This window comes from Elgaria multicarinata, chromosome 5 (genome assembly GCF_023053635.1).
Source record: "Elgaria multicarinata webbii isolate HBS135686 ecotype San Diego chromosome 5, rElgMul1.1.pri, whole genome shotgun sequence".
NCBI classification, from domain to species: Eukaryota; Metazoa; Chordata; class Lepidosauria; order Squamata; family Anguidae; genus Elgaria; species Elgaria multicarinata.
In genome coordinates, this window is record NC_086175.1 from 118,201,586 (window position 1) to 118,223,795 (window position 22,210).

At 41.4% G+C, this 22,210-nt stretch overlaps 2 protein-coding genes across 4 annotated transcripts in view; both read right to left on the reverse strand.

Moving 5' to 3' along the window:
• YAP1 (Yes1 associated transcriptional regulator) overlaps positions 1-22,210 on the reverse strand; it is a 451,661-nt gene that overhangs the window by 284,852 nt on the left and 144,599 nt on the right. The gene's annotated exons all lie outside the window — the stretch shown is intronic.
• LOC134399202 (putative inhibitor of apoptosis) lies at positions 775-22,093 on the reverse strand. 3 transcript variants are annotated; one of them, XM_063127113.1, is made up of 9 exons: positions 21,658-22,093; positions 12,619-14,566; positions 12,403-12,502; positions 10,884-10,962; positions 8,998-9,046; positions 7,154-7,207; positions 4,030-4,281; positions 3,138-3,179; positions 775-1,572 (listed from the first exon to the last, which is right to left on the reverse strand). In XM_063127113.1, exons 2-9 carry the CDS (start codon positions 13,478-13,480, stop codon positions 1,379-1,381), a joined length of 1,632 nt encoding a protein of 543 aa, XP_062983183.1. In that variant the 5' UTR covers positions 13,481-14,566; positions 21,658-22,093; the 3' UTR covers positions 775-1,378. The 3 variants fall into 3 exon arrangements, with proteins under 3 accessions (XP_062983183.1, XP_062983182.1, XP_062983181.1); XM_063127112.1 differs by having other exon boundaries at positions 7,154-7,396; positions 12,619-13,577; positions 21,658-22,091; XM_063127111.1 differs by having other exon boundaries at positions 7,154-7,396; positions 21,658-22,091.

Here is a 22,210-nt window from a genome sequence, read left to right on the forward strand (position 1 = left end):
GAGGGACGCCCTGAAACTGGCACTTAGCCTTCAAGAGCTATGCTGGTTAAGGTGGTGGAGAGATGTCTTTTGGCCTTGGAGGGAAGCGATTTTGATTCTCAATCTCTGACCTCAAAGCGGCATGCAAGATGCCTGGTCTCAGTATCGAGAGCTCCTCCCTCAATACTGAAGGAGCTGGTTATGTTATCGCAGAGAAGGCCACCCGCGTCTGCCTGTTGGGGAAGCTTGCTCCCACACTCATTTTCAAAAAGGGGCCTTAACAGCCGTGCGAGGGTAAAACAGCCAATAAATAAAATAATAATTAAAAATTAAAACTAAAAACAAACGAAACCTAAAAACCTCAGCACTCTAAAGCTTTTCTCCATGCCTGCAATGTGCTTTTTCAATTGTAACAATTTTTATTTATTCATATATGTATTGTTACAGCCCCCTGAAGAAGGCCTAACAGAAAGCAAGAGGGCAAAATGTGTCAGGCTTTTTTACAATAAATTTGTCAACAGCATCTTGAGCTGTTTCTCCTCCCCCGCCCCCCACCCCCCCGCTCCCACCCATTCATCTTGATATTATGCCAGAAATCCTAAGCTTCTTGAAAGAATAAACATCTTCTCTTCCTACCCTAGAAAAGTATGTGTAGGCTAAAAGATTGGAGAGTACCAATTTCAAGAAGGACCATGCTGTGTTTAGTCATTATAATGTAATCAGTCTAAAAATTCATTCCACGAGGTTTTAATGCAAAACTTTTACCAATAAGCTTATTTCACAAAGACAGATGTCTTTTTAGCATATTACTTCCACATTTTTATTATATATTGTACAAAAACATGCTAACAAAAAATAATGTGAAACTCTTGTGGCTACCTAATTTGCGGTTATCAACCAATATGTGCGGAAGCCCAAAAGAGTTCCTGCATAGATGCTTCAGCTATATCAACTTTTTAGTTATAATAAGACTTTCTATATGAAAGATACTTTTGATTAAGAGAGAGGTATACTGGAAGTTAGTCTCCCCATAAAACTTTCCATATGGTTAATGAATCACTGATAGCTACTTTTGCAAGTCACCAACTGTAACAAACTAAGTAAGGTTGATCACTCCCCATCTAAAAAGTGGGAACACTTATTTCCAAGGCACTATGGAGCTAGTTCTAACAGGGTCGGCCTGTCTGGACAAGACACCTGAGCCATCACTTGAGGCATGATAACTGACCCGAAAGATGTGCCCTAGGAATTCTTGCTCTGGCATAAAGATTCTGGTCTGCTTGGACTGCATTCTGCAGCCGCTTTAATCAGTAAGGTGTCTTGAGCCAGCCCTTAATGCGTATCAAACCGTAAAACAAAGCAGAACACATTGTTGAACAAATTATAGGTTTTCTCTCCTTCATGAAAGAAATGTCCGCACGGTGCCCTTGATCGTCCCCCTGCATATAGGGCATTTCCTAAGGGAAGGGGCACATTCCTTGCACACCACTAAATGGCCACAGGGAATGAAGACAATGGACACTTCTTTGTCCATGCAAACTTTACACGTTCTCTCCTCCTGTAATCGTCTCAGCTGTTCTTCCATAGGCAGGCCTGCAAGGGAATAATCCATTTATTACATATGGAAATATGCATATCTGAACGGCTCTGCTTTTCTGCTTTGTAATAAAAATACACATGATGACGACAACTTCTATGTCTTACACACACTTTCTGTCTGCATGCACTAATACAAGTGGAGGTATTCTAACAGACAAGGGAAGAAATTTTGACCTAGAATCATAGAATAGTAGAGATGGAAGGGGCCTATAATAGGGTGCCCATATGAAAAGGACGACAGGTTTCCTGTATCTTTAACAGTTCTATAGAAATATAGCTAGAGTAGCCAGATACAAAAGAGGGCAGGGCTCCTGAAGCTTTCACTGTCGTGATGAAGAAGGAATTTCACCAGGTGCTGCATGCCTACAAATGATACCTGCTGAAATTCCCTTTTCTATACAGCTGTTAAATGTACAGAAGCCCTGTCCTCCTTTCCATATGGACACCCTAGCCTATAAGGCCATCGAGCCCAACCCCCTGCTCAATGCAGGAAATCCACTTCAGACCTACATAGGGATTCCCTGGTGTATATGCCAAAAGATGTGCCCATGCTTTCAGAACCACAGTGCACTCAAAAGCACAGATGTACAAATCAGTCTATTTCCAATTCATATCAATTTCACGTGTGATTCTTAAGTTTGCACTGACCTTTTTCTGCATTAATCTGTGATTTAAAACAAATCTACATGGAAATTAATACTTTTGAATGTATTTTCTCACAAAATACGCATTTCTAAACATATGTATTGTAAGATACATATTGTTCTTTATGCAAAAAAAATGCATCACAAAACCCGCAGAAGTGCAGCTCTGAAGGATAAATGGCTTAGGATCCACATACTAGTACAGAAGGTATGGATCAGGTCAAGTTACTGAGGTACAGATCAGGAATGCAGATCTAAAAAGCAAGCCGAAGGGCTGATTTATATGTTGCACCAAGAACCAAAAAGCAAACTGCAAAGGTGCACTTGTGTTTCGACCACACAATGCTATTCTTGATAGGTAAAGGTGTGCTTCCCATGGGGAAAGAGACACGTGCACCCCAGATACATGAAGAGATCACACATCTCAATAGGAGATGGGGAAGGAAGCTCACATTCCTTTCTTGTTACAACAGGGCCCTTTCTACACCTAAGGATTATCCCAGGAAAATGGAGGGTTCATCCTTGGCTGCTCGCAGGATCCCCTGTGTATCATTTGCATGCACAGGGATGACCCCGGGACGATCCCTGGAAAAAAGGCAGGTGTAGAAACGGCCCAGGAGGCAGAAAGTGGAAGCCTAATGGCACCTCCCACGTGCAGTCATGACCCCTGCTCCCAAACTTATTGTTAGTTTCTGAGAGGCAACACCGAGTACACATTTCAAAAACTCCAGCTTCAAACTCAGTATTGTTAGTTAAAGTGTGTAAGGGTGCCCAAGGGGGGGAACTATATACCTCCTAGCTTGATGCTACTGATATAAAGTATCTGAAACTTTTTAAAATGGCTTTTTTATTTTATAAGCCATTCTTACTATTTCAAATGCAACACAAGTGAATATGAGTGAATTAAGTATTTACCTGAAACATCTTCTCCTGGGATATACGTCATATGCTTCTCCACTAAAAAGAAGAAGTTATAAACCATCTGTTATCCCAAGAAATCAACTCTTTGAATCAGTTAGATCACAGAGGAACAGAGATATTAGAGTTCAAGAGACATTAGACTTCCTGAAGCAATCATCCTTTATGGGGCTCATCTACACCAAGCAGGATATTCCACTACGAAAAGTGGTATCAATTAATTTAATTTATTTATTACATTTTTATACTGCCCAATAGCTGAAGCTCTCTGGGCAGTTCAAAAAATTAAAACCATTAGGAACATAATAAAACATCCAACAAGCTAAAAAAGCAGTATATAAAAGGCAGGAGCTACACTACTGCTTTATAGTGGTACTGAAGTGCACTGACAGCTGTTGGGGCACATGACACATCTACACCAAGCAGGATATAACACTATGAAAGTGGTATATGGTATGTGTCTATGGGCACCAACGGTTGTCAGGCCAATGCCGCTATAAAGCAGTAGCATGGCTCCTGCCTCTTATATACTGCTTTCATATCACTTTCATAGTGGGATATCCTGCTTGGTGTAGATGAGCCCATGCTAATCAACAAGGTTTCATAGAATCATAGAATAGCAGAGTTGGAAGGGGCCTACAAGGCCATCGAGTCCAACCCCCTGCTCAATGCAGGAATCCACCCTAAAGCATCCCTGACAGATGGGTTTCCTCAACAGTATCCAATATATGCTATTGTGAACTTTGTACAGCTCACAAGTACGCATCTCTCAGCCGTATTAGCACTATGAAACCTATTATAGCTATGAATTATAACAGACCAAAGTTGCCAAACTCCTCAAAGAAGTGACAATTAGATGTTAACCAACACAATCTTCTAGCAAACTCACCAAACAAGTCTTTATATAAAACAGGATCACATTCTTGTAAACAGTTTCTGAATATGCTTGCAGCTGTGTTTCCTTTCACCAAGATGGTATCAATCAATTCTCTTGCTTGCAGGGATGTCTGGGTTTTTTGTTTAATAACGTGGTGTTCAGGCTCAGTTATTACTTTGCAAGTTAATAAACTTTCCAGGATAGGAAGCACACATGTCAAGCGCTGAAACAATGCCATTCGATTCTTTCTGATTAAGGACAGATCTGAAATATAGTAATGAAAAGATGATTAGCTTCCAGTTCTTCAACTCTGAGTTTTAGCAGCAATTTAAGTAGAAATTAGAACTGAACAAATTTAACAGTTCATTCTCTTAAAAGCAAGTTTATGACTTATAAGAAAGTAACGGTGCATGTTTTAACTTTAATAAAATATATGGGTCATTTTTCCCCATTCCTGAAAAATACGGAGGACAACAGGAAAAGATATAGGCTCAGTTCAGATAACACGTTTCTCAAGGGTGGTTTTGTCTGGTGGGAAAACACTCCAAGGTGGAGTTTTCCCGCCGGACAACACATTTCTCAAGGGTGGAGGTTTTTTTGGAAAACACTCTATGCTGAATCTCCACACTGTGCAGAGGAGAGTTCCTGCACAACCATTGTGTTGTGTGGAGGGTACTGTGGAGTTTTCCACTGCGTTGACTTTTCCCACTGGCTACAGAGTTCCCTCACAAGAGCAGCGAAAGGAGCGAGTGTCGCTCTAGGAGAGCTGATGGGATTGGTTGTTTTTTTGCAGCAATGGCTGATGGGATACCATCGAGAGGACGGGGGTGGGGGAGAGGGGAGAGAGGGCAGAGGACCTGACAATTAAATGTCACAATGGATTTTACCCAACTCCACGGTAGCCCATAGTCACACAATGGTGGAGTTAGAACATGTTGTATGGGGTGTACCTCCTAAAAACTCAACCACTGAATGGAGTTTTCACACTGCATTGACTAACATGTTGTCTGAATTGAGCCATTGAGCGCTGATGCAGAACTATGTCTGATAAATTGAAGCCATAGTTGAAAGGCTCACAGCCCCAATCCTCTTCAATGTTAATTACCCCAACCATGTTGAACAATAATTTGATGTTCTCCCTGGATCATGTTAACTATTCTGTCTAATACAGCATTTAAAACCAGAACTCTTAACAATGATTAAGAGCAGTGGGGGGGAAATGCGGGGGGAGGCAGATGGTCTACAGAAAAGGCGAGGAATTAGAGGGAGAGAACACAATTCTACAGTCCAATCCCAATTCCTAAACCATGGTTAACTGCCAGTTATATTGCATCTGCACCAGCCTCAAGCATTTTTGTCCATTATGCTAAGGTTGTAGAATGGTAAATGTTTAACAACAAGAGTTACCCTTAACGTTTCAAGATCCCTTTACATATCTAAAGCTGCATATCTAACTAAATATGTTTAGGCTAAGACTTTGTGTAAAATGATAGGAGAATGTTTTTTTAAACCTTGTAAAATGTGCCCTTGAGAGTAGGCTTTTTGTTTTTTGTCCTTTTGCCAAAAATATCAAATTAGTTAGAATAGGCTAAGCTTCATTAATAGCACATAGACAGATAAAGTTAACTGAAAGATGCGAAGGATCGGCCATCTTCGCATGAGTTTGCCCAGATGTTGAGGTGACCTTGGAGGCTGTTCTCCAGGGGCCCTGCCGTCTTTGATAGTGCCTTAACGAATGCTCTCCCCAGGAAGGCTGGCCTAGCACTATCCCCAATGCCTTGACACCGTTTACTGGGAATACTTTGTCTTTAATGGTAGGACAGAAATTGATGAAATAAAAAAGAGTATAGTCACGCAGATTGTAGTAGCCAGCCAGAAATGCAGACTATTTTACTCTTTTTTGAGGTCTGTAACTTCAGTAATTTTTCTAGAGGCAAATATGAAAAGTGAGCATAATTTTTGGATTACTGCCTAACCCACTTCTGTCACTAGAGGGAGGACTTTGATACCACAGGAGCTACTGAGGATGTGACACATCCTCAGGCAGACAAAGTGACTATCCAAATGGCAGAACTCCATAAATTCTTCTACCCAGATTTGGTAGCCAGAGCTGTCAGCTGATTTTCAGTTCTATCATGAAGTTTTTTAAGACAGAAGTAGCATCGGAAAGATTTTTTGCAAAATATTTGGAGAAAGGTAAAAGGAAAGGAAGTCCTTTCTGTAAAGCATTGGGCATAACATAAGTTTTTTCAGGCACCTGATAATATTTTCTCTTCTCTTCTTGGGACCCTAAGGACTCATAAGTGCCTTCTTCTCTTGCTGTTTCCTAAGTTCTATCATCCCACACCATCCCTTTGATCTTTTCCCACGATGGTCACGGGGGGGCGTCTGAACTGGCTTCCTGGTCAAATCAAATCTAGGCTTACTAGAGACACAATCCTATGCATGTAGTCATTTTAGAAAGTTCCAAAACTCCCAGCATGCTGGGAGTTGTAGGACTTCCTTCTATCTAAAAATGCATAGGATTGCGACCTAAATCAAAAATTCAGGAGAATTCTTTCATAGTCATTTCAAGCCAATGTATTTAGAAATGTTTTAAGATATAATGGATTTTCTTAGGTTTTGTCCAAGTTCAAAGAAAGTATCTCTCCAAAACGGAATCCTTTTATTCTATACATAGAGCTCAGTACGACAATGGAACCAATGACCTAGGGAGGTTGTGGGCTCTCCCACACTACAGGCATTCAAGAGGCACCTGGGCAACCATCTGTCAGGTATGCTTTAAGGTACAGTCCTGCGTTGAGCAGGGGGGGTTGGACTCGATGGCCTTGTAGGCCCCTTCCAGCTCTACTATTCTATGATTCTGTTTTCCTTTTATAATCTAAATTTTATAATCTAAATTATTTTTGTGAACAAAAAGAATCCTAGGTAGTTAACATCTCTGTTGGGGATGCTCTAGCTTTGGATTTCCTGCACCGAGTAGGGGGTTGGACTAGATGGCCAGAAAGACCCCGCAAACTTAATACACTGAACAAATACATTTGTTATTTTCTTTCAATGTTTGTTTGTTTTTGCCATACAGCCAGGAAGAGAAAGAACCAATGCAACAAAGTATATCACTAGAGCTCTTACATACCTGATGTTAATTCCTCTGACTGCATCTCCTTCTCTTCTTCCTTCTTTTCATCCTCTGCAATAACGAGGTCAGACACAAGATCATTTACGTTTTTGTAATTCTCTCCAGTTGTTAAGATTTTACTCTGAACAGTCTGCTTGACTAGTCTTCTGCTGAATCCCATCTCCAAGACAGCTTCGACCACGGGGGTTTTCATTATGATTGCATCTTCTGAAGCATTTTCACCAGGTTCAAAATGAATAACTACTCGAAGAAAAAAATTGTGGCATTACTTATTGTAATATTAGATCCATATAGCTTTTGAAGAAAAGCTTTTCATTAGAAATGAAAAGGTGAGGCAGTGGCTGTTCTGAACCAGTGCCTGGGCATGGTAATGGACTGGATGAGGGCTAATAAACTGAAGCTCAATCCAGACAAGACGGAGGTACTGTTAGGGGGTGGTTCATCTGTCTGGCGAGGTGATGTTTGCCCTGTCCTGGACAGGGTTGCACTCCCCCTAAAGGATCGGGTCCGTAGTTTGGGGGTGCTCTTGGATCCAGAACTGTCACTTGAGGCACAGGTGAACTCAGTGACAAAGAGCACCTTTTACCAGCTTAGGCTGATATACCAGCTGCGCCCTTATCTGGACAGAGATAGCCTAGCTACAGTTATCCATGCTCTGATAACCTCTCGCTTGGATTACTGCAATGCGTTATATGTGGGGCTGCCTTTGAAAACGGTCCGGAAGCTTCAACTGGTACAAAATAGGGCAGCTCATATACTAACAGGGACTGGCCGGTGAGATCACATTACGCCAGTCCTTTTCCAGCTTCATTGGCTGCCAGTCCAGGTCCGGGCCCGAGTCAAAGTGCTGGTATTGACATTTAAAGCCCTAAACGGCTTGGGGCCAGGTTATCTCCTCCCATAAGTACCTGCCCAGACCCTAAGGTCATCCTCAGGGGTCCTTCTCCGTGAGCCCCTGCCAAAGGAAGTGAGGCAGGTGGCTACCAGGAGGGCCTTCTCTGCTGTGGCACCCCGGCTGTGGAATGAGCTCCCTAAGGAGGTTCGCTTGGCACCTCCATTATATGCTTTTAGACGCCAGGTGAAGACCTTTTTATTCTCCCAACATTTTAACAATCTATAAATACATTTTAACATGGTGTTTTAAATTTGTAATTTTGCATTGCTGCTGTTTTTATCTGGTTGAGCTTTTATATTGTATTTTATATTATGGTTTTATACTGTTGTTTTATACTTTGAATGGTTTTAATTTTTGTGAACCGCCCAGAGAGCTCCGGCTATTGGGCGGTATAGAAATGTAATAAATAAATAAATAAATAAAATAAATAGAAATAGACAAAGAATAACTACTAAGTTTGATTCCATGTCTAAGGTTGTGAAAATCTATTCTTCATTTTTTCAGGAGACCCCATCAAAGTAGGCAATATTGTTGGCTACCAAAAAGAGGGCTTTTTCAGTGGTGGCACTCCAGTTTTGAAATGCCCTCCCCAGAGAGGCTTGCCTGGTGTCCACATTACTGTCTTTTCAGCACTGTGGAGAACATTTTACTCTCCCAGGTGCTTTAGACCTTCAGTTTTAAAAAACTATGCTGGTGTGTTTTCCGGTCTTGGCAGTGCTGCTGGCTTTTACATTTATTTTATTCTGTTTTAAACTTAGTGGCTTTAATATATTTTATCATGTTTCTGTATTTTATGCATTTAAAAAAAGACAAGGTATTTCTCACTAATTTGGTAAAAAGCCTGACTGGGAATACTAAAGGACTTCACGCCATTTAACAACCAGTGCTTTAATATTCAAATGCCAGGTGTCTCTATTAGCTTCAGGTATCTGATCAAAACACTTACTTGGTGGGCCAACATTTTCATCAACGGGTGTATCTGAAGTGGATAAAAGCTACAAAACACAAGGGAAAAGTGTTTTTAAAAAGTATAACGTCCGCTTTTCTGAATCAACACAATGTGCAAACACACTGAGCTTTGGGCACAACCCTATGCATATTTAAAGAGAAACAAGTCCTACAACTCTCAGGGAGTTGTAGCTGCACTGAGGACAGTAACAGAGGGGGGTACAGAAATTGAGAAAATACGGTATCAACAACACATCTCTTTTCAAAAGCCAATTTTGAGAAGTTTCCGAACTCATTCAAACAAAATTGCTACTGACAAAATCGCATAAGGCTATCTTCTATTCACTCAGTGGTAAAAAAAACAGTTTTTAAAAAGAAAACACTTAAGCACATAGCAAGCAGGCTGCTCAGCTGGAGCTTTACTTATACTATTTAGAGCATCTTGGGAAATTCTCCCACTTCCCTTGCAGTGCTGAGGGCTTCAGTTTCCATTTTGCCTCACTAAGCATCAGGTGATCTCTGAATGATCACCGTGTTCTTTGGCCTTGTATTTAAATCAAGTTACACATTTCAGCAATGCCTCTATTTATAGCAGGAACACTCAGCCCCTTTTTCTGTTCAGGGCTGCATTTCCTCAGAGGGAATCCCTGGGAACGCCATGCCAGCAGTGGTCAGGGAAAAAGGGACACACACACCCTCTCAAGAAAGAAAGTAACAGTGGGAGTGGTTGGGCCCGGAGCTCAAATAAGCACATGTCTGCACAGCAGTCGGTATGGGACAATACAGGGCCACATACAATTAAGTTCAATTTATAGCCACTCCGTATCACTGGAGCATGGTCAACTTTTGCAAAGTGACAGCAGATAGGACAAAAAAAATGTAAGTTTTTCTAGAAAGCTTAGACTGAAAACGTCAAGTTTAGAAATCTATAATGTGACACAGAGAGAGAGAGAGAGAGAAGGGAATACTGCTGACACTGCTCCTGTCTTGAGGTGCCTTGCACCCGCACTTGCATTCCTTCCCAGCACCTGCGTGAGAAGGAAGGCAACTGCGAATTTTCCGGCCCCATGCCTCTGGAAAAGTAAAACAATTAAAACGGAGGAGGAGAGGAATGGGGGCATTCCTCCCCACCCTTTTTTAAAAAAAATTATAATCTGTATCTGCGGAGCCCCACAGACACAAATAATAAAAATAAAAACAGAGGGGGGAAGGAACGAGGCAGCCAAAGGAGGACATGAGAGGGACTGGGCAAACCATGTCTCCCCCCTCTGGCTGCCCTTTCCTCCCCACCCTCACTTCTTTTTATTTTTATTACCTGTATCTGCAGAGCTCCGCAGATATAGATAATAAAATTTTAAAAGGAGGGAGGAATGGCCCATTCCTCTCCTCCCCTATTATTTATTTATTTATTATTGCATTTATATCCTGCTTTTTTTTCCTGCAAGGAACTCAAGGCGGCGTACTAATCCTCCTCCTCCTCTCCACTTTATGCTCACAACAACAACCCTATGAGGTGGGTTGGGCTGAAGGTCTGTGACTGGCCCAAAGTCACCCAGTGGGTTTCCATGGCCAAGTGGGGACTAGAACCCAGATCTCCCGACTCCCAATCCAACACTCTAGCCACTACACCACACTGGCTTTTTTTTACTTCACCAGAGGCGTGGGGCTGCCCATGGCGACCAATCAGGGGGCGCCATGGGCTCCACTGCTAAAAAAGTCGGGGTAGCGCCGGACTTCTTTGGAGCGGAGTTTCCAGGGTTTGCCCCCAGATGGCTTCACAATGGCGTCTGCGTCATGTAGATGACGCGCTGGTACTGCGAAGCAACCCCGGAGCAAACCCTTCGTGTGGATGTACCCACTGAAAACAATGTAGTATTTGTATACCTGTTCAAGAAGGTGGGGATATCTTGCTTGAACTTCACGGATAAACTCTTGGCCTTTTATACGAATCAGGTACTCACACCTAGAAGATAAAATACATCACTTTTCAGTTCAGATATACAAAATGGATATTGAACATTGTCTCAAGCAACTGCAGTCTGTTTTGAGGATCTTACTGCACATTTTGTTGCCAGTCACAATAAAGTACTATGTTCAATGGACTACAGATATAAATCTATATTGGAAACTGGTCCAGGATAATACACTGAAAGTTAAAATCGCTAAGTGGCATTTAAAAAGTGTATATTGAATAGCCCAGAACAAAACTAGTTTAGAGAAACAGACTTATTTCCTGATTATATCAGTTACAAATGCAGTAACAGTAATTCTAAAGAGCTTGTGGATTTTATTTTTAAAAGACAGAGTGCAACACCGGTTGAGCCTCTGACCAAAGCCAAGAGCCATGTTTTCATATGAGCCACATATGAAGCTGAGCCTGGCCCAGATCACAAATATGGGCAACCAATGAATCCTATGCAAGCTCCCAAGATTTTTACTCCATTCCATGGGTTAGACTACTCAGAAGCAGAGGTTTCACTTAAAGGAACCCTAAATTCCTGGCCTCCAAGTTGCATGCATAAGCTGCCAACTTAAGTTATTGTGGCACAGAGAGCATGGCCTCAGAGTTTCCATGTTTGACTAGAACTTAGGTTCAGTAGCTTTGGTCAAACCTCTTAGCCTCCCACACTTCTCTTTAAAAATTACAGTAATTGTTACCTTTCCCAGGATAGCTGGAAGGATGGATAAAAACAGTAAGACACATTTTATACTCAAAAGTGCCACTTGGGTAATAATAGTACTGCTTTATAAAAGGAGCCCTGATGGATGATAATGAAGGGTTTATCTAGTCCAGCATCTTCCTTCCCACAGCGACTAACCATATGCTTCCAGGAAACTCATGTGCAGTGCAGGAAGGCAGCGCCCTTTCCCAGTTGCGCCCCAGCAAAATGTACTCAGTGGCATATTGCACAGAATCAGTATCACAGATAAATCCATTAAGGTCAGCTTTCAGAACATTGATGCTGGATTGGTTGTATTACATAAACCCAACTCTAACTGGCCAGGATCCTGACTGTGACTAGATCCAAACACCCAAGAGGGTTTTGGACTTGTTTCTTGAGCATGAGCCCTCAATAGTACAATCACAAATCAGTTTTGAAGCTGGGTTTGTGACCCACGATATCCACCCCCTCTGAACACATAATATACAAACACAAGGACTGTTCTGTTTAAGCCGGAGAACTTTAAAACAGATCTTAGGAGGAATCTCTTTAAGAGAGATCAAGAAGGGCTTTGCTTTTAATTCAAAGGGCAGTATCCAATGGGAGTCCTATGTAAACTAGCCCCATTCACTTCAATGGGCCTACTCTGTGTAGGAGTACCACATGGATACTGCCCAAAATGGTAGCAAGACTAGGGTCATCTCTATGTTATACTTTCAAACAAGAATTTTAAAATTTACCTTGGAAACCATTTAGCATGTTCCACCCATGGATCATCCCCAGACTCCCAACACCTTAGTCCACCATCACAGCAGAAACATTTGACATCATCATTGCGACCTTTAACAACAAACATTTATAGAATAATTTTTGAAAACACAGACATTCAGAAAAGTCACTGATTATTTAAATTTCCAGACAGAGCCAAAGCCATCAGGAAGAACAAGCTCTCTTACCCACGTAATAGAAGCCAGCATCTGCCAGCTGCTGTGGCTGAACTGGAACGATACTCGGCCAATTTTTGAAAGAGCCGACACGTGCCACATGAGTTTGCATGCTCAGATTAGAGACCGTGAATCTGCACTGATCTCGAGTTTGTTCCACGAAAGGACAGCTCGGAAAGTGCCTGCGATGTTCTGACATAGCGCTATCCTTCGGCTCCCAGTTACACAGTTGCCCACCACAGGCAAAACAAGCCACTTTGTCTGCAGGCCCTACATAATAAAACCCAGCTTTTGCCAAAGAGGAGGGTGACAGAAATGGCAAGGGCCAGTTCTTGAAAGTGTGCAGTCTGACTTCCTCTGTGTTCATTGTACAATTGGTAGCTTTAGGTCTCAGATGTGACAGCTCTTCCACTGGCCCGGATGTGACTGGATCCTGAGGAAAACTGGAAAAACTTCCACTGAAATAGCCAACTTGAGCCAAACGTGGTGCTTGTATTGGGGAATGTGAAGAGGAGAGGCCACCAAAGGCAATTGCAGGTGAAAAGGCAGAATGGAATGATGAGCCAATATTGTTCATTGAAGACAGACTCTGAACAAAGCTGCAACTAGGACAGAGTTGCCTATGCTTATCCAGAGCATTATCACCTTTTTTCCAGTTATCCAACATTAAGCCACAACTGTAACACTTCACTTTATCTTTCAGACCGGTGTAGTAGAAACCAGCACGGGCAAGACTCCTTTCAGACACCGGTACATTCAGTGGGAAATTCGAAAAGGTGGACATCCTATAGAGTTCGCACGACAGGTCATACTTCAGTTCAGTGACATCACCATTGTTCTTCAGCTGGGACGGGAGTGACCTCAAAATGTTCATGATGATGAAATGGGAGAGGAGTAAGGGACGAGTCTGAAGCCTGGGAGATAGTTTTGTGCAAGTCTGATTAACTTTCAGGCCATAATAAAGAAAAAACCTGAAAGTGAAACATTACATGGATTTTTTTTTCTTTTTTTTAAAAAAGCACCCAATTTTAAATATCTCATTCATCCTGTACTTTCTATCCTTTTGACTGAACAATTTGTCACCCTTTTCACAATCCACTCTTCCTCAAAACACTGTTGGTTCCTTTTTCTTGATCGGCAATAGCATCACCATTATTTTAAAAGGGAGCGGGTGCAGCCTTAAAATAAAGGAAGTGTCATGAAGAAACTAAGGTTTCAATCCTAAACACACATACTTGGGCACAAGTCCCTCTAAAATCAGAGGATACCCAAGTAAAACAGCTCAGGATCGGACTGCATCATTGGTTTCTAAATCCTGTTAATTTGAACATCAGGACTGAAACAGCAGGACGCAGAAGTGCAAGACTGATATACTAAGGAAAAGTCCATTTAAATTAAGTATCTATGTTCTGACATTTCTCCCTATGATATACCAAACCTTTGCTCCCCAACAAAAAGTGCATCTTTTCCGTAATTCTCATCATGAAGATATTCAAAGACTTTCCTTGAATATATCAAGGAAAAGCTATGGAACTATTTACGCAAGGGTGATTATCTCTGCCAACCATTATGAACTTGATATGGCCACCAACAAGCTTTGAACAGCCCTGGATCCTTGTTTCCCCCTTATAGTGTATTATAGTAGAATTTACCCAGGTTGTTTTATTATTATTCGATTGTCATAGCATTTAACATGACTATGTTGCTTTGTACAGGAAAACTCCAATCTTTTGTACTGATTAACTAAAATATAATAGCAAGTCATGTTACTAAGTAGTAGAAGCTCCCCTAGCCAATAGTAAAAAAATAATTTGAGTATTTATGCACAAAACTATCTCCCAGACTTCAGACTCTAGTCCCTTTGAAGGAGCTTAGGCAGCCATACTGAAATATGTGCTTCACAAGGAGAAACTGTAAATATAGAATACGATAAACACAATGCCTTTCAGGTTACGAACACCTGCATGAAGAGAAAAATATATATCAGCTTCTAAAGAAGAATATACTAAGTACACACACTGTTATAAAGCACTAAAAATATTCAAGGGGAAGACAGTTTAAAACTTTAAACTTTATTCCACACAATGATATTTTTAGGTAGATATTTTTGTCCCAATAGTTACAAGGGGTTATTATTGAGCTGTAGCCAACTTAGCCCATTGTCTCCATGAGCCTATGCTAAAAATACATTCAAGGAATCAGTGTTAACACGACTGACACAACATTTCGAGGACTTTAACACAGGCAAAAGTGTGAAGCTGACGCCTTATTTGGCCATACCAATTCCCAGGCACAGGAGAAGGTGGTCTGTCCTTAAGGTCAGCTAATTCATTCACTATTCCTAGAACGGAACATTTGCATTAACATTTCATGCCTACCCAAATAGCACTCATTCAAATGCTGAAGGGCGAGAAAGGGTACAGTTCTCCATACAACTGTCCAAAATGCTGAAAGGGGATGGCAAGTGTGATAGGTCCTTTAACATAATATCTACAAACATGTGGGAAATTTTCACATCTGTCAATATGTAAGCTTTACACACACAGGGAACTTGATGTGCAAACAAGCCATCCTCCAACTTGAATGCATTCTGTGGTAGTAGTCACACGGAGGGCGATGCCTCTAATTCAGCAGGATATTCAACCATTCTATTCAGGATTTGACATTACCTATGCCACTTTTTCCAAGAAAGCCGTTAAATCACCCCCAGTAGCAGCAACACTGCATCTGTTTTTAGGATGTTTCAATCATGTATACTATGTTTTTAATCAGTTTTTATGTGTTTTATATTCGCTATTGTTCCCCACCTCGATCCAAGTGGAGAGGCAGGTAAGAAATAAATTATTATTATTATTATTATTATTATACTGGTTTTAGATCATTCATGAATGATCTAAATGACAAGCCCATTATGAATGACAAGCCCATTATGGGGAAACAAACACAGCCATATTACTACAATTAATGGCCTGTTTCAGACAACACGCTAAACCATGCTGCTTAACCACAAAATGGTTCCCTTAACCATTTTGTGGTTAAGCAGCATGGTTTAGCGTGTTTTCTGAACCAGGCCAATGTTATTTTTTGAGGTCAAACACTCAACACTTTTCAGAATTCCTTCTCGTTTCAGAATTAGTGTACAAAACGATGTTTCCAGTGGGGTGCTTAACATGTGATTGCTTTTCTACCCAGATTTCTCCATCTAGGTAAATATATATACCCCAGATGTACACCACCCTGAAATGAGCACATGTGTATTCACAGCAGGAAGTGACTTTTATCTTTAGACTGGAAGTTCCTATACTTAGAAGAAAATGAGAGTTTCTGTCAATCTTAAAATAGCACTTCTTATTGGAAAACAGAAGCACAGAGACAATAGACTTTGCATTTAAAGCAAGACAGCTCATTCTTTAAGAGATCTCTAAATCAGCTGGCAACCCTAGATTAAGTACACCTTAGCTACTGCCTGTCTGAAAAAGCTAATGGATGCATCAAATGCCTGATGTAAACAGGCATCCACTGGAATAGCTGGCTGCGTTTCACTCTAGTCTACAATTTCCCAGTAATTAGCAAATCTTTTTAATACAGCAACACAATTTTGGCTCTCAGCAGAGATCAACTTTTTCTGTGGATATTATTTCAAATATTATATACATAAAGGTTATTAGATCAGAATTTTAAAAAATATGTAGCACTTTGATCTCTAGCATCCTGAAATGAAGTTACTACTTACTGCCTATGAACATGTGCTAGTTTAGGGAAGCTCTACCCTTACTCCTAAAAAATAAATGCCGAAGTCCTACAGTAAGGTGTCCTCAGTGTTGACACCTTACTGTATTATAGAATAAACTTTTGTAAGTATTAGCCCCCTTCATTAGATGCATGAAGAGACTACCTCAGTGGATAGGCATATAGAAGGATAAGAGAAAAATGGTGAGTTAGGAGAGACATGAAAGAGGCATACATAATTATGCATGCTGTGGAGGATGTGGATAGGAAGACATTTCTCTCTCTCTCTCTCTCTCTCTCTCTCTCTCATATAATATTAGAACACAGGGTCATCCCATGAAGCTGATTAGTGGGAGATTCAGGGCAGTTAAAAGGAAGTGTTTCGTCATACAAGCTATGGAATTCACTACCACAAGATGTAGTGATGGTCACTTCTATGGATGGCTTTAAAAGGGGATTTCAGGGTTCTTTCCATGTCTTGGATCCCTTGAGCAACTCCTAAATGATCTCTTACTTCCTTAAGAGTCCTACTTTCCTTCTTTTACCTTCCCAGTAATTTGGGGATTAAGCTTAAACATGGGGTGACTGGCACACCACACACCTTAGGTTTAACACAACAGTTTACTACTATATTAAAGCAACTACATTACAAATAAAGGTATTTAGTCAACAGAACTAAGTGGTACAAAGGCATTAAAAGAAAATAAAAGTTGCAAAATGCAAGTTCTCTTACTCTAGCTGCATTTAAGCTTTTCTAGCTGTCGCTTCTTCACGTTCTCATCTTTTCCTGCTTTCCTTTCTTTTTATAACCTCTTCTCCAAAAAGAGAAAGTACTGTTTAAAACTTGAAGAAATTACTCTTAACTGGAGAAATTAAACTTAACTAGGAGATGAATCTTAAAGGAAAAAATGAAACTACTCCTCTCAGGGATACCCCCTCCCAAAAGAATAACCACAGGCATCTAAGACCTGACCTTTTTACTTTGATTATATAGGCCTCAAACCTTCACGGGGGTTAAACAAATTCCTGGAGGAGAAGGCTATCAATGGCTACTAGTCGTGATGGCTATAAGATGCCTCCAGTATCAGAGGTACTTGCTGGGGAACATGGTTAAAGGGTGCTCTTGCTCTCATGTCCTGCTTGTGGGTTTCCTATGGGTAGTTGGTTGGCCACTGTGTGAAGAAAATGCTGGACCAGATGGACCCTTGGTCTAATCCGGAATGGTTCTTACATTTTTAGAAAGGGAATGATTTTACAAAGTGAGGCCCAAAGTACAAACAGTTAAAAGAGATTATTATGCAGAAATGGGTGTGAACCCACTGTCAACTAGTGATGAAGTTGCAATGCAAGATGAACAGGGTTCAGCTGCACTTTAATACCTACAAAGGGATTTACAATAAAGATCTATACACTAATCCTGGCTGTTCTATTAATGCCCCCTGTCACCCTGGAGCAGAAAAAAGGTAAGAGGAACAGATAAATAGATTTTCAAGACCAAGGTAATATTTCTTCTTCCAAGATATAACTCTAGAGGTAACCACTACTGTACTAACCACTAAAAGTGGTGTGTGTGTGTGTGTGTATGTGTGTGTATTTTAAAACATAGAAATATACTCAATAGAAATGAAACAGAATAGCAGTCCATTAATACAGGAGGATAAAGAGCCTCTATTTATTTTACTTGCATTATGAAAAGGGCAAAGAACAACAATGGGGTTCACAAAGTTCACAAGAATATGAAAAACGAAAGTTTAAGGTCAGATGTGACAAAATGGAAAACTACAAGTGTGGGGCATTACTATGTGGAAAGAACAGAATGTCAAGTGATGTAGGAACAACAGCAAGGAAAGGAACACAGGGCTCATCTACACCAAGCAAGATATACCACTCTGAAAGTGGCATGAAAGCAGTATATAAAAGGCAGGAGCCACACGGTACTGAAGCGCACTTACAACTGTTGGGGCCCATTGGCACATCTACACCAAGCAGGATATAACACTATGAAGGCAGTATGAAAACAGTATATGGTATGTGTCAACGGTCCCCAACAGTTGTCACTGCACTTCAATACTGCTATAAAGCAGTAGTGTGGCTCCTGCCTTTTATATACCGCTTTCATAGTGGAATATCCTGCTTGGTGTAGATGAGCCCATAGCCCCATTAAATAAGTCAAAGCTGAAGAGAATAGTTAAACTGCCGTTTAAAAACAAAGTAGAAAACTACACTGGCCAGAGAGAGATGGCAATGGAATGACCCATTCCTCTACAGTTCCCTTCATGTTCTGCTTCCAAGCACTGCTGGTGGCTGTTGAAACAATAATGCCAATCTTAAATGGACCCTTGTTCTGATCCAAAAAGGTTGATCTCATATACCTCTAGTTTTTAAAAAGCCTCTGGAAGCTCACTAGGATGACATGACAGTTTTGGGGCACCACTTATCAGGCATTCTCAGCATAAGATAATCAGGGATGTCTTACAAATACATGGCTCTGAGCTATCTAGTCACAGGACCAATTTGTGTCACCTAGTTCATGACTTCATGTGCATGCCTCTTTTCATCTCTAGATCCAACTGCGACATCAACAGCAGTCTCTACTTTATCTCCACCACCTTCATGTTCTCTTCCTAGTCATTTATTTAAACGGAATCTTATGCACGTTTAGACAGAAAGGAGTTCTACAACTCCCAGCATTTTCCTTAATTTATTAATAATTTGGGTATACCAATCGATATGACAAAATTCCTAAGCAGTTTACATGTCAAAGAAATTCTGCCTACTCCTCCTGGAAATGTAAAAGCATATTTGAATCTTGTTTTAGAAAAACTCTGCAAGTTCCTAGAAAGCTTATCAGTAATGGCAGACAAACTTCTCAGAAAAGCAACTTCCCAGCCACTACCATTATGAAACTGCAAGAAGAGAGGCTACTTCCTAGGACAGTAGCCTTCAGCCATTTCAGACCTGAGACCCACCATCAGCCCAAGCATGCATTTCCGGGCCCACTTCTTATTTCTCCCAAAAAATATTTGCATGGTGGTAGTTCTTCTGTTGCAACTCTCCACCTGGGATGCAATAGTGGGTCCCAATCCATCAACTGAAGACTATGTTCTGAGACACTCTCAGTTCACATTGACCAACAGTCAACGTGAACAGCTTCCTACATGAACCAAATGCGTCCCTTAGAAATCAAAATCTTGACAAATGCTCAGGGTTTCCATGGCAGAGGTTTCTTGGCAACTGAAGCCATTCTGCACTTTGCTATTCTAGTCTAAACTGCTAATTTAGCCCAGCCTCGAAAGCCCACAAAACTTACTAGCCTGCCAGCTGACACATACCCATGCAAACCATTCATATCCTAAAAGAAAGAAAACAACAGTTGTAAAGCTTTCTTGCTTAGAACAACCCTTACTTACAAAAGGCAATTTTGTAAAGGTTGCTTCTTTTAACTCTGCTCATATTACCTATGCCTGATAAAGAATCCAGTTTCCAAAAATAAGAAAAAGAAAGAAAAAGCCTTTTCTTTGCAATTAAAAAGCCTGCATTACCCCACATCTTTCCCATGCTCTGACTTCCAAAATGTCTATCCTTTCATTCTGATATGGTGTGGCTAAACCAAACCCTTGGTCTACCATTTCCAAAACATAAGTACCTGAAGAAGGTGGTACAGTTATAAAAGTAGGGCTTTTAAAGAAGTTAATTATTGCTCTTTTAAAAAAATACTACTCAGAAGTATATTCAATGTGGCTTACACCCAAGTGAATATGCACAGAATTGCTACTTTGCGCCATAGGCTTAGCAATATTTGCTAAGAAGTCTTAGGCCACAGCTAGACCTAAGGTTTATCCTGGGATCATCCAGAGTTCGCCCCTGCCTGAGCACTGGATCCCCTGTGTGTCACCTAGATGAACAGGTTTGACCCCTGGACAATCCAGGGATAAACCTTAGGTCTAGCTATGGCCTTAGTCTACTTAGACCAATCAAATTTACTCCCTCTTAAATAGGTTTAGGATTGGAGCCTACATGTGAATTATACCTGCAGCTCTTTAACCCACCTTGGTGCACTCAGAGCACAAAAAAATCAAAGTGTCCAGCTTTTAATAATAATAATAATGCACCAGCTGGAAATATGATTGAAGGACAGTTTTAAAATGCCATATATATATATATTACTACTTATTAACAGGGCTACACAAAGAAAATTGGTTTAAAGGCATTTTCAACACGGAATACTTTTTTAAAAAACTGTCTCTAGAGACAATCTTATACCTGATTCCCTGATTCCCCTCATTTGTGTTTTTATAGGGTTGGATCCGAGTCTTAAGAGTGCAATCCAATGCATGTTTAGACAGAAAAAAGTTCTACAACTCCCAGCATTCCCCAGCCAGCTATGAGAATCATAGGGTTTTTTTCTGACTAGACATGCACAGGGTATTGCAACACTTAAGGCACAATCCTATGCATGCTTAGAAAAATAATAATCCTACAATTCCCAGCATTCCCCAGCCAGCATGGCTGGCTAGGGAATGCTAGAACTTTTTCCTGTCTAATATGCATCAGATTGCACCTTCAGACATGCTTAGAATAGATCCCAATCAATGGAACATTACTCAAGTCCCACTGGTTTTCAATGGGTCTATTCAAAACATGACCACACCTAGATCTCACCCACTGTATGGTTTTTCTTTGTTTGAATTTTTAAGTCTTGTACACTAATAAGATATGTTTGGACAAATGGCAGTTTAGATTATTATTATTGTATCATCATCATCATCAATATGTTCACTCCCAAGTAAGCATAAATAGAATTCCAGCTCATCCTAACACCCACATCCCCATCTCATCTTCAGGAGGCAAGCAATGACTGGATTCACACAACACTATAACTCACACCCAGTGGTTGAGTTTGGGTTGTGGCCGACCACGGGGGTATCACGCTCTCTGAATCTAGTGTATTTTCCACAGGGCAACTTAGTTCTCTCAAACCAGTCGTGGGTTGTTTGTGGTTAACAAGCCATGGTTTGTGATCACAGCTGAGTTCAGACAATGAGATAACCCACATTTCATTGACAGCCCATACTCAACCATTACATGTGTGTTGAACGAACCCAGCCAATCTCTCTTTTCTAACCATTCTCACTACAACGTCCCACAAACGCCAGCCTGCGCCTCAGCCTTGAGGAGGGGGCATGAAGCACCCTACATGCTCATACGCATATGCGCGCGCACGAACAGCATGAACGAAAGAACGTGCGCGCGTGACACCCCCCCACCACCACCACCACCCCCGTCACCCCTCCTGTCGCGCGCAGCCCCATCCTCACTTACCCTCGTGCCTCACAGACTGTCCCAAAGTCGGAGCGGATGCCGAGCGCAGCCTCCTTGCTCTATATAGCCGGGGCAACCACGAGGGGAGGGGTGAAGCTAGCCAAGCGCTCCAGCGGGCCCAGGCCCGCCTTCCTGCGATAGACGGACATTCCAGTCAGCCCACAGTCTCTGCCTTCTTCCTCTTTCTTGTTCCCCCGTTCACACAGCAGCCGTTGACGGAGAGGGTGGAGAAAGCGAAGCACAACCCATAACGTGCCCAGAGAGCTTCAGCTATTGGGCGGAGTAGAAGTTCAATAAAGAAATAAAATGCCGCCGCCCTGATCGTCTTCTTAGCCGTTGTTGCTCATGCGCGCGCGGGGAGCGGGGGAGGGGAGCCGCTTTTTAAAATTATTTATTTCATTTTACCTCAGGTATCGAAGTTGGGCTCAGGTCTGGATTGCCCAAAGAGACAAAGCAAATGTCTGTGCTTCATTCGCTTGACAGGGATTTACACATACGGCGTAGGACGGGCTTGGCAGGGGTGGGGTGGGGTGGGGTGGGGGATTTTTTTAAA